The sequence below is a fragment of the Lemur catta genome, chromosome 1, assembly GCF_020740605.2.
Source record: "Lemur catta isolate mLemCat1 chromosome 1, mLemCat1.pri, whole genome shotgun sequence".
In the NCBI taxonomy this organism is placed as follows: domain Eukaryota; kingdom Metazoa; phylum Chordata; class Mammalia; order Primates; family Lemuridae; genus Lemur; species Lemur catta.
The window spans coordinates 11610247-11622386 of NC_059128.1; the positions used below are offsets into that span (position 1 = coordinate 11610247).

General features: G+C 39.5%; 1 protein-coding gene and 1 long non-coding RNA gene across 4 annotated transcripts in view; one reads left to right on the plus strand and one right to left on the minus strand.

The window, feature by feature from the left end:
- Positions 1-4296: 4296 nt before the first annotated feature.
- LOC123645311 lies at positions 4297-6202 on the minus strand. Its single transcript, XR_006737508.1, has 2 exons — positions 6141-6202; positions 4297-4425 (listed from the first exon to the last, which is right to left on the minus strand). It is a non-coding gene; the product is annotated as an uncharacterized LOC123645311 (long non-coding RNA).
- TRIP11 (thyroid hormone receptor interactor 11) overlaps positions 5390-12140 on the plus strand; it is a 60282-nt gene continuing 53531 nt past the window's right edge. Inside the window, exons 1-2 of one of the 3 annotated variants that reach the window (XM_045561952.1) lie at positions 5390-5931; positions 9923-9984. In XM_045561952.1, the coding sequence (XP_045417908.1) occupies positions 5793-5931; positions 9923-9984 (201 nt within the window). In that variant the 5' untranslated portion in view covers positions 5390-5792. The remainder of the gene's footprint in view (positions 5932-9922; positions 9985-12140) is intronic. The other 2 variants (XM_045561954.1, XM_045561953.1) reach the window with 2 other exon arrangements.

The window sequence follows — 12140 nt, forward strand, 5'->3', positions numbered from 1 at the left end:
CATTCAGAATATGAATACTTTGCTGTCTTGGGATGGCTGGCTGTCAGAGGAAACATTTAATGACTTTGACTTCATAACATGTTAAGAGCTGTGTTTGTTCTGTGAGATGAGAAGACAATAAAATGGTGCTGTGACAGGAACTGGAAGGGAGGGCTGCTTCAGACTGGGTGTTTAGGAAGGCCGCTGTGTACAGACACCTGAAAAATGATGCGCAGCCATACAAAGGTGTGGTGCCTCCACACCTGCCCAAGAAAGCAATCGCAAGCACAGCTCTGGGGCGGGGGAGTGGCTCCTAGTCTGAGGAACACAGAAGGCTGAGGCTAGCAGGTTAGTGAACAAAAGAGGAAATCAGGGTGTAGGCAAAATCTTGTCATGTACAGTTTTATAAATGAAGATAAGTTTGGGTTGTATTTATATTTTATTACCCCAAGCAATCTAGCTCCATTTTCTAGAATATTCCCAAGCCTTTTAAAAAAAATCTTGTAAAAGGCCCATTATCTACTTTTTCTACCAAAGAGCAATCTGTGCTAGTGTCCACCTTACACAGGTGCCTGTAGTCTCAGCTGCATGGGAAGCTGAGGCAGGAGGATCAGTTGAGGCCGGGGAGTTCAAGGCTGCAGTCCACGATTGCTCCTGAGAATAGCACTGCACTCAAGTCTGGGCAACAAGTGAGACCCTCGCCTCCAAACTATTAAAAAAAAAACTACTGTAAAAAAAAAAAAAAAACCTGGCTGAATTTTTGACTCTGAAGATTTTGACTATCTCAGGTCAGAATTTTAGGTAAAGGCTCCCATCCCCAACTTGTGCATTTTTGTTTTCCTTCCTGTTAAAGCTATGCAATTTTTTAAATCACTATCAGCCAACTATATCTCAGTTTTGAAATCTTGGCATTGTGGTTTGTGGTTGTCAATCCACGTCATCAATTGTGATTAATATCAGGTTATCTCTCATTTATATCCTTTTTGTCTTTCTCAGCCACTTTTAGTCCAGGACATCATCACATCATGTAATAAGCATGTGCAATGACATGTTAGTGGTTCACTTGGCCTTCAGGCTCGCTGTTCTTGAGTCCAGCCTTCCCAAAGCTGCTTGACCCTGTGTTTTAAATTAAATAATTAAATAAATATATATACATATACATACATACATACACACACACACACACACACACAGTTTTTTTTTAAGAGACAGAGTCTTGCTCTGTCACCCAGGCTGCCTCAAACACCTGAGCTCAAGTGATCCTCCCACCTCAGTTTCCCAGTAGCTAAGACTACAGAGGGGTGCCACCATGTCAGCTTCTGTGAAAATTATTTTTCAAAGTGTTCCCAGGAAATAATGGAAAGGGTACAGTGGGGAAGGAAGGGGGACAGGGAAAAGAGGGAAACCAAGCAAGGGTATAATATTAAGCAAAGCCTCAATCCTGCAGACAAGTCTGGAGGTAGTATATTCACACGGCAGGTGAGCTGCATCATTTTAAACTCCCACTGAGCACACAGGCATTGTGGGCTCTGGCAGACTGAAGGCAGTTGTCTGACAAAGAGACACAGGTGCCGGCTGGTGTGCACAAAAAGAGTAAAGGGATGAGGAGGTACAAGAGGGGCACAGGCATCTTCTGCTACATCATGCATCCAAGCAAAAAGTGGGGATTCAGTTACTATATACGAAGCAGAGAACAGACTTTGGGGAACAATTAGCAGTCGCTTTCACATATGACAACAGCAGAAGAAAGATGTTAACATTTTTTTGAAAGATGAAAAGTTGATGCAGGAATGAGCAGTACTAGGAAGCTGAATGCTAAGTGTTAAAGAGAAGTATGCCCAGCAGTACACAGGAAATGAAAGCAACAAGTATTTTGGCAGGTGGAGGTGAGATATGGACTGAAATTAGGAGGTTTGGTTAAAAGTCTCTAAAAGAAATAGCAGATTCCCTAGAGAGGAGGCATCATCAATAAAAAAATATTTTATATAATTTGCAGAACTAAAAAATATGGTTTTCGAAAGGGCTCACTGTGTGCCTAATATAATGAATGAAACAAAAACAAACTGACACCAAAGCACAACATAAATTGTGAAACATAATTTCAGAGCATCAGAGATAAAGAGAAGATCCAACAAGCTGCCAGGAAGAAAAATAAAGCCCAGAGTATAATCAGAGGAGACTAGAGCAGGAAAATACAGGGCCCTGGGCAGAGAGGACTGAGCCTAAGCCAATTGATAGAATTCTTGTTGTTTTAATAAAAACAGAATTAGGGGCATGTTTTACAATTTCGTTGGTAATTTTTAGAAAGATTAGTGATTCCATAGTAACAAATTGTGCAAATTTTAAAAATGGACTCTGTTAACTTCAGGAAGAACAAAAATTTGAAAAATGAAGGAAATGTAATCTTAGTACATACCACTTGACCCAACAGCAACAAACAAGATGTATGTTGTCATATAAAGTAAACACTGATTACTGACTTTACTAATAATTATGATATCACTATATTGAAAGCCCAGAAGAAAGGGTAGTAGAGGCATGGGGAAATACAAGGGTGCTAAATCTTTTGTTTTTCCATAATGGAAAGTTGAATGTCTAAAATTAATAAGAAAATGATAATCATAAGCATAATGCTTAGAAATTCAAAGAGAAATATCATATTAATATTTTTAAGTCTTCTTTTAAAAAATGGGTTTTTGCTTTACACTTGCATAAATAAATCCATTTGGATAGTTTCCTCAGAACAAAGGAACTGTTTTCCCTATAGGAGTATTGATCACACTGCTTAAGAAACAGAAACCAGCTTGCAACTGATAGTATTTTTGTTTGTTTGTTTGCTTTGTTTTCTTTTTCTATCTATCGATGTTTCAAAATCTCAGGTTCAGAATTTCAGCTGGGCAACCTAGATCCCACCACATGGAGCCACTGAGGTCCATGGGCTCTGTCTGGTGTGAAACATTTGATTGTGCTGCGTTGGTTTTCTCCTCATTGAGTGATGATGAACATGGAATTAGCTACAGTGATAATTTGGCAGGAAAAGGAAGGAAGAGGTGTCTTCAGCTCAAATGTTATCACACTTCCATATCTTTTAACTTTTTATTATAAAAAATTTCAAATATATGCAAAAGCAAGACTAGTATATTGAACCCTTGTGTATACACCGCCCAGCTTCAACAATTATCAACTCCTGACGAACTACCTTGTCCTCCATTATTTTCAAACACATCAAAGATACCATATCACATTATTTATCAGGATAATACTTTAAGGCTCTTGGGCCGTAGTCATCTCATAGAAAGAAATCCCCCATAAGGAACTTTTAGGACATAGATTTTATGTTAATTACTTAATAAATTATGTAAAGGCATATATTTGTGTTTGTTTGCTTCATTAACTGCAGTATCTTTGTGGCATGACATGAATTTACACCTATATGAAATATGAGTTCAATTTACAATAGCTAACCTTTTCACCATCATTCAGTAACCCAAATAGGTCCTAAATTCAAGTCATTCCCCATCCCATTCAAAGTAAAAGCCAGAGTCCTTACAATGACGTACCAGGCCTTCTGTGATATGCTCCCTTCACACCCTTACTTCTGGGTTCTCCTTGCTTACAAGTCTTCCCCAGCCCATTCTGCTCTAGCCATCCTTGCCCTCCTGCTAATCCTCAAATCTGCAAAGGATTCACCTGCCTCAGGGCCTTCACATCAGCTGTTTCTTTCTGCCTGGATTGCTTCTTCCCAGATATTCATCTGTCTCACTCTTATTTCCTTCAAGTCGCTGTTCAAAGATCATCTTATCAGTGAGGCCTTCCTCTACAACATTACAAGTACTCCCTCTCCCCACATCCTTCCCATATTATCCCTGTTTTTTCCCCAGTCTTCACTACCTATCTTAAATTTATTACATTTTCTTTATTATCTGTGCCTTCCCAGTAGAATGCAAGCTTCATGAGACCAGGGACTCTGTGTGTTTTTTCTCTCTTGCTCTATCCCCAGTGTCCAGAATAACGATAGATACATTAATAAGTTCCTGATTTGGGGTGGAAAAGAGGCAAAAAAAAAAAAAAAGTTGCTGATCATCAGTATGCCACTTTTTTTGTTTTGTTTTTTGTTTTTTAGACAGAGTCTCCCTCTGTCACCTTGGGTAGAATGCAGTGGCCTTATCAGAGCTTACTGCAACCTCAATTTGTGGGCTCAAGCGATCCTCCTGCCTCAGCCTCCCAATTAGCTGGGATTACAGGCATACCCCACCATACCCAAATAGTATCTTTCACATAATTACATGAAAAGCATTTAAAAAAACACTTCCAAAATGAGATGGAAATTTTCTTTTAAGAACATTCAGATTTCAGGGAGAGCTACTACTGCCTGATGCCAAGATTCCAAATATTGGAGGTACTCCCAATATTCTGTTTGAGAACTGCAATCTGTGGTATCCCCTCCTGTGAATAAAATCAAAGAGAAACATGCCAGTACATTTAGTGCAATACTTTAAAGAACTGCAGACCTATCATGTCCTTTTTAAAACAAAAAATCTGCTAGTCTCCCTGGCCAGGTGCTGTGTGTTCACTCACCAAGCGCCACGTGTTTGAAAGTCACGTGACAACCTTTCTTCCTTTGGAAGGAAAGCAAGCAAGGCAGGACGCCGGTGTGTTACAACTGCAGTGTGTAACTGAGGGCCATGGGAGGTTGGGCACTTGCATAGCTAGTGCCACCAATGCATTTACATTAGAACAGCACTTCTCTACTAAGTTGCCATGCAGGCGGTCCTCTAATGAGTCGTTTTAAAAGAGGCTGCCTTTTAACTTCATAGGTGAAATCGGGTTCATGAATAAGGCCCACCGTATATTAAAGAAGGTTAGGGTTTAAATTGTTAGCTGGAAAACCATCAGAGGAAATTTCTATTATAGAAGAAAGTGTTTCCTGCCTAGACACTTTAATTTGCAACTCACCCTTTGTATCTTTGTATCCTCAGTTCCTACCAATAGTGCCTGGCACAGAGTAGCCCTGCAGAGGTTGGCTAATCGATACAGTAACGTTTGATAAGTTATCTGCAGCCGCTTCCTGCGCAGTGGAACGACCCAGCCAAGTTTCCTCGCACCGAAGGCTGCAGTCTGAATTAAAACACTCGGCTTTCAACAACACTGTGAGGGTCTGCAGGGTTCCCGGGCCACGCCGGCTTCGGGGAGTACCCATCAAGGGTCGCTTGCGACGCCGCTGCTTTTTCCCGCTGCTCCTTCCTTGGCCAAAGCCGAGTGGCTACGTGGAGGCTGACCTTGCCCTGGGCTGAAGGCAGCCGGCCCGTCCAGCTCGCACTCGGTCCTCCGCAATCCCATGCTCCCTTGCGCCAAGGACACGTTCGGCGGCTTCGCAGGGCCCTTCTATGCCACCGCGGCGCCTCTCTATGATCTGCTGCTGCTTTCAGGGCGGGTGTCATGGCGGCAGGCGTCGAGTTGGCAGGAGTCGCCCACGGAACTGAGGAAAGTCTCTAAAGCAGAGGAAGAAGTGGCCCAGCCTGGACCGTGGGAAGTCGTGGGAATGAGCAGAAGGCCCTGTGTGGGTGACTGTATCACTGGAGGCGGGCCCCTGGTAAAGTCCCGGGCCAGGCCTCTGCGTTCCTAGGCAGAGCCCGGCTGTTGGGAGACCCCCGGAACCGGCGTTGCCTAGGAACCTCGCTTTGTGCTGTCACAGCCAGAGTGTTTCGGAATAGTCTCCCGAAGACAGAGGTTAGAGGACATTTGGCGGGATTGTCCGACGGCGCTGGACGCTTTTCTCGGAGCGGACCTGGTCGTTCTCTAAACCCGCAGCGATGTCGTCCTGGTTTGGGGGCCTCGGCACCGGCTTGGGCCAGTCTCTGGGTCAAGTGGGGGGTAGCCTGGCTTCCCTCACTGGCCAAATTTCAAACTTTACAAAGGATATGCTGATGGAGGGCACGGAGGAAGTGGAAGGTAACAGCTGGAGCGAGGGGAGGGACGGCTTTTTTGGGACCCGGGAAGGTCTGTTTGGTCCCCACTCCCATCAGTCATAAGACGCGGACGGGTCGCAAAGGAGTGCCACTCTTCCCTTTTTTCTTTACACTCCTTCCTTTGCCTCTTCTCAACTGATTTTCTATGGTGAAAGACCCTGGGGTTCGGGGGAAGACTTCTAGTTCTCCTACCTTTGAATACTCTGGACGTCTCAAAGTACAGTAGAGTGAAACTGCTCCTGCGTCCAGTAGAGTATATTTTTGTTTGGTTTTTCCACGCCCACCGCTCACTTTGCCCTCAGTTTGGGGGCGGATCAGATTTTTACCATCTTCCTTAATTTTGACAGAAGAATTGTGTGTGGCAAATAGTCACCTTTTTTGTTTTCTTCCATATTTGTAACAATCGAAATAATTCATAATTTAAACATTTGGTGACTTGCCCTTTCTGTCGTGAGTATATTATTACTTAGTGAAACATGGCTGTTTTTCTATTTAGTTATTTTAGATTTTTGCTTATTGTGATGCCATATTTCAGCGTTCTGGCTGAAAATGTATTTTTGTGTATAATTGTCCATGTCTCCCATTTTCAACAGTAGAACAGGGAAGATACCTATCCTTAGGGTATTGTATCCTTAGCAATTTTCGCTCATTTTTGAAGTCTTTCATCTTGTTTTACTAATGAATAGTGACCCAGAGTTACCTGGTAATCGATGATTAAGTTAAAAGTTAATTACTATTTTGATTTTTTTTTTTTTTTGGAGATATAGTCTCGCTCTGATGCCGGGGCTAGAGTGCTGAGGCATGAGCCTAGTTCATAGCAACCTCAAACTCCTGAGCTCAAGCGATCCTCCTGCCTCAGCCTCCCTAGTAGCTGGGACTAAAGGCGCGCAGCACGCTGGGGTAATTTTTTCTATTTTTAGTAGAAATAGGGTCTTGCTCTTGCTCTTGCTCAGGATGTTCTGGAACTCCTGAGCTCTCGCTATCCTCCTGCCTCGGCCTCCCAGAATGCTAGCATTACACGCTTGAGCCATTGCGCCCACCCTTTTTTAATTCTTGACATTTCTTTCGACAATTACTGTTTGGATATAAAGAGTTGCTGGCCGGGCGCGGTGGCTCATGCCTGTGATCCTGTCTTTCTGGAAGGCTGAGGTGGGAGGACAGCTGCAGCTCAGGGGTTCAACACCAGCCTAAGCACAGTAAGACCCTGTCTCAATTAACTAAAATAATAAAAAAAAGAGTTGTTTAATTTCAATCTATATCTGCTCCAGGGAGATAATGGACTGGTCTTTTGGATGAGAGCAGTTCCTTTGACAATTTTATTTCTTATAATTTATAAGTTAGCATTCTGGCCTAATTTTTAAAATCCTGGATTTAACTGAGCCTTCATATTTATTTGGTTAAAATAGAGAAAGATGGTTTGATAGATAATGTTTATATTCTGAATTTCTGTGGGGTGTATTTAGAAGGAAGGAGGACTGGGGAGCTACAGAAATTCATTTTACTGCGTGGTGTTCCCCTTGAGTGGGTGGTGCATCAGGTGGGACAGGTTTGGGGATGGTCATGAAAGGACTTCTTCATGTGTGGAGGAAAACATGGGACCTTGAGGGCAGTCAGAAGCAGAGAAGGGCTGGATAACTATGGGAAATGAGACTCGAGGCCTCTCTGTATCCTTGATAGGGAAAAACAGTTGGTTATTCCTTTGACCCTACGCCAAACGATATGCATCCCCCAACCTGTATGTCTTGCAGGTTTAATTCATTTTGTTTTCCCACCAAATGTGCTCCTGTATTCTCAATCTTAATGGTTTCACTATCTACCCAATTTCCTAACCTATAAATAAATCTTCATGTCTTTATTTTGTATCTTTTTTCATTTACTACTTCCACTTGGTCACCAAATCTTGTTCATCTTATGTTAAAATTGTTGTTTCCTTTGTTACTCTTGGACCTATTATTTGCAGGATAAAATCCAAACCTCTAAATTTTGGGAGGCCAAGACCTATTCTGTCTGGGTTCAACCTACCTTTTCTAGTTGCCATACCAGTTGCCATACATATGCACATTCAACATACACATGCATGCTTATACACAGAACTTCTGCCACATGGAAGTTTGTCAGGTACCTACACAATTCCAGGCTTCTGTATGGAAAGCCCTTCTCTCCTCCTTTACCTGGAGAACAATTTTCCTGTACAGCCATGCTTACATGTCAGGTACCTGGTGAAACCATTTTAACTCCTGCACGGATTGAGTTGATGATCAGTGATCTGAGTTCTAACAGAATTTGTGGATCTTGACAGCACTTACCATGCTGAGTTATAATTTATCTCTTTCGTTGATGCCCAAGGTGGGCACTGGATTTTTTTGGTTCTTATATTACCAGTATGTGGCATCTTCCTTGGTACATATTAGATGCTCAATAAAAATTATGCAAGTGGGTGATTAGAAGTCTGCAAAGTTGCTTAATGCTTTTATTCTTTTCCCTTTGTATTGCAATAGGACTTGCTTAATACCTAATTTATTAGTTTTATAAGTTATTTAAAAATAGGGTCAGAGTATAATTTATTTACTCATTCAAGTATTAATTGTTTACCGTGTGCCAGCAATGAACAAGAAAACAGTTCCAGATTAGCACTCTTGGTACAACTTGAAAAACGTCCATATTTATAACATCAGGAGGTTGTATTCTAGCAAACATTCTACTGATTTATTCAAGGTTAGGAATTTGGGCTTTTAAATTAGATAGACATGGGTTGAAATTCCACTTTCATGCATTGCATTACAAGTTGTAGGATTTTGGGCAAATTGTTAATTAATTAACTTCTAAATGGCACAGTTTCCTTATCTGTTAAATAGGGATAATCATGCCTACCGTGAGATTGAGAAGATTAAATGAAATCTTGAGTGCAGAATGCCTAGAACTGTGCCTAGCAAATTGTAAACATTAATAAATAGTAGATGTTATGTTTTCCCTCATTGAGAAAATCAGAATTTTTTTGTCTGCATAATATCTCCTCTTTATTTAAAAAGGTCAGAATTTTTTGGGGGGGGGTTGGGAGTGGGGGTGGTAGGGTCTACATGAACCTTTTAAATACCTTTTTGAAACAATTGCTGCTTTTAACAATTATCTTCCTAAACAGATGAGATTATACTTTGTCCTCTTCAGAGTAGCAATTAGATGATGCTTTCAGAGTTTCAAATAAGATGTACAAACAACCACAGAAGCAACCCTACCTGGTGATTTTCAAAATGAGAAGAGTGTGCTTGTCACTGTAATTTATTGCATGCTGCTTGTATTTTCTTTTAATTTAAACTGTGGTTCAGAGAAGTTATCTTTATAATATTAAAGTGCTGTGAGTAATGAAAAAATACTATAAATTGTACCTAGAAAAAATATTTAACTCTGTGGATGATGATTTTCTAACAGCATCATTTTGGCACTGTTGGGCTTTGACTCTGCTTTTAAATGAAAATGTACAAAACCAGACTGAGCTCATTCCCATTTTTAATAAATAGTGTCTTTGTTACTTTAAATGAATGTTCTCTTAGTGTATTTTTATTGTTTGTTTATAGGTAATTAATTATTTGATAGAATAGGGAGCAGAAGTTAGTAAAAGGCCTTAAGCCCTAGTTGAGTAAGTTTCATCTAAACTTATAGCAGCATAAGCCAAAAGAGAAAGAGTTTTAATTTGCAAAACTTAATTTCCCACAACAAAATTTTAATGAACACTTCTAAGGGGTAAAGGTAGACATCCTAAGGTATAGGACATAGGCAAAAAAGAATGACTTATATGATAATGAAGAGCATTAGTGACAATGGAAAGCTGTGATGAAAATCAAGTGGTATGTCTTCTGAATTTGCTCTCATAATCAGCCAACTAACTATTCTGTTTAAACTCAGTAAAATATATTTTCCTGAAGATGCCTGTTTGTTATTTCATATGGTGTTGATCAAATATTCTGTTTATTTTTTAGCAGAATTTCCTAATTCTAGGAGAAAGGAAATTGAAGCCATTCATGCTGTCTTGAGATCAGAGGTAAGGAAAATGGAAGATTGCTATCAAACTTAAATTTTTCTTTTTTGAAGCCATGAAAGCTTTTCAAACTTTATTTTAGTACTCTTTTTAAATGCACTGCTTATCACCTTTTGTCTCTTCTTGTTTATCTCAGTTCTTTTGTGCTTTTATCAGCCTTCCTTAGACAAAGAATATATTTACATGTTACTGCAGTTTGCTATTCTTTAATATTCCCGTTTCTATTTTTGTATGCTGGAAGTAGGAAAACTGCCAAATGTAGAAATAACAGTGGCAACAATTTATCATTATCAAGGATTTACTATGTTCTAACAGTGTGCTGATTTGCAGTCATACATTTATTTAATTATTAATATGATATGAAGAATGCAATTCTGTTTAAAGCTTTTTAATTCTGTAGCATTAAAATAATATTTGGATACAAAAAAGTTAAGATTATAGGAATAGCAAATTAATTTTCCTATATTATTAGTCAGTGTCTAGTCATGACTAGTTCTGGACATTGTACTTAATAGGGATAAGAAAAGCTTGAAAAGGATTCAAATGAAAGCCAGAAAGACAATGAAAGGATTTAAAAGTGGGATCTATTGTAAAGGACTGAAGAAACTCAACTATTTAGCTTTGGGATAAGAACAGTGAGGGAACAATGCTATAATAGTATTTCAGCAAAACATATTCTTAGAGGACTGTGGTAAGCATGTTTTCCTCTCTACTAAGCCCATAAAAAAAACATTGAATTTAGATATAAGAAAATATATACTGACAAGCATTATTGAACTCTGGTCTAGATTATCAAACTGAGATTGTGGAATTTGAAAGTAGAGGGTCCTCTGAAGAGGAACGGCAGTAGTAGTCTGCCTCAGTTGAAGAGGCAGTTTGGTGGCACTTAAAAGACTTTAGCTGTAATTACCTAATAAGGAAAGTAGGTGCTCTAGTGATGGATGAATGTAATAGTTTCTTTCTTTTAAGGCATAGGAAATGGTTCTGATAGTCCCTAAAGAAATCGTTGAGCAAACACTTACTGGCACAGAACCACCCAGAAGTGTGTGGTGGCATTAACTTAGGTGAATGCACTAGTGTACATTTGGGAGAAAAAAGTAAATAAAGTTAAACCTGCTTAATTAATGTCTGCTCTGTATTGAGCTTGAGAAAGGAAATAGGAATCTTGTGTCATTCTGTTGATCTCAGTTCTTTTAATGCCTCTTACAGTGTTATCATTGGACTATGGCAAGTATTCTAGTGTTTAGAAATATTTGTTTTTAGGCAGGGCGCGGTGGCTCATGCCTATAATCCTAGCACTCTGGGAAGCCGGGGCGGGAGGATCACTTGAGCCTCAGGAGTTTGAGACTAGCCTGAGCAAGAGCAAGACCCCGTCTCTGAAAATAAAAATAAATAAATAGAAATATTTGTTTTTGGTAAAACACATCCCCAAATGCAAGCCAACTTCCTCATTTCACTCTTATCCAAAGTAGTGCGAGCATTCAAATACTAGAGGAAAACAGACTATCGGATTTCCCAAGGACTTTATTTTCTAAGGTAATTATGACTATATGTGATTCTCACCTTATGTGCTAACTTTATACCCTAACCCCTTCTGTGGCTGTGCAGTATATCCCTATTCAAGATCACTGCTGTAAGACAGTATAGTGAAGACGTTGTTGAGTATTTTATTTAGAAAGTTTTAGTATAGAGAGGGCAGTGTGTTTTCCAGAGGAAATTAGATTTATTTACAGATGTTAACATGTGTAGCTGACTCAGGATTCTTTAGTTGCAAGTAACAGCAACCAATCTAAGCTAATTTACTTAATCCTGTGTGTGTCAAGAAATCTTTTTCTTAATCTTTTTTTCTATTAAATCATTTTATAAATAATCTAAAGAAGTATGAATAAAGTGATAGTGAAAAAACTTTATTAGAAATTTTAATAAATGCAGCAAATCCAAGTTTTTATTCCACATTTTTCTGATTTCGAAAACACATATACTGAAAATAGGCAATGTTCTTGAATTCAGTTAACTGCTTATTAACTCTTATGCATTAACTGGAATGTATTTATCTTGTAAATACTGATTCCAGATTTGAGTTACCTCCCTAATATATTTGAGGTTATCAGTATTCCTTGTTCTGCTTGATTATGTCATTAAAACCAATACTTTGGAAA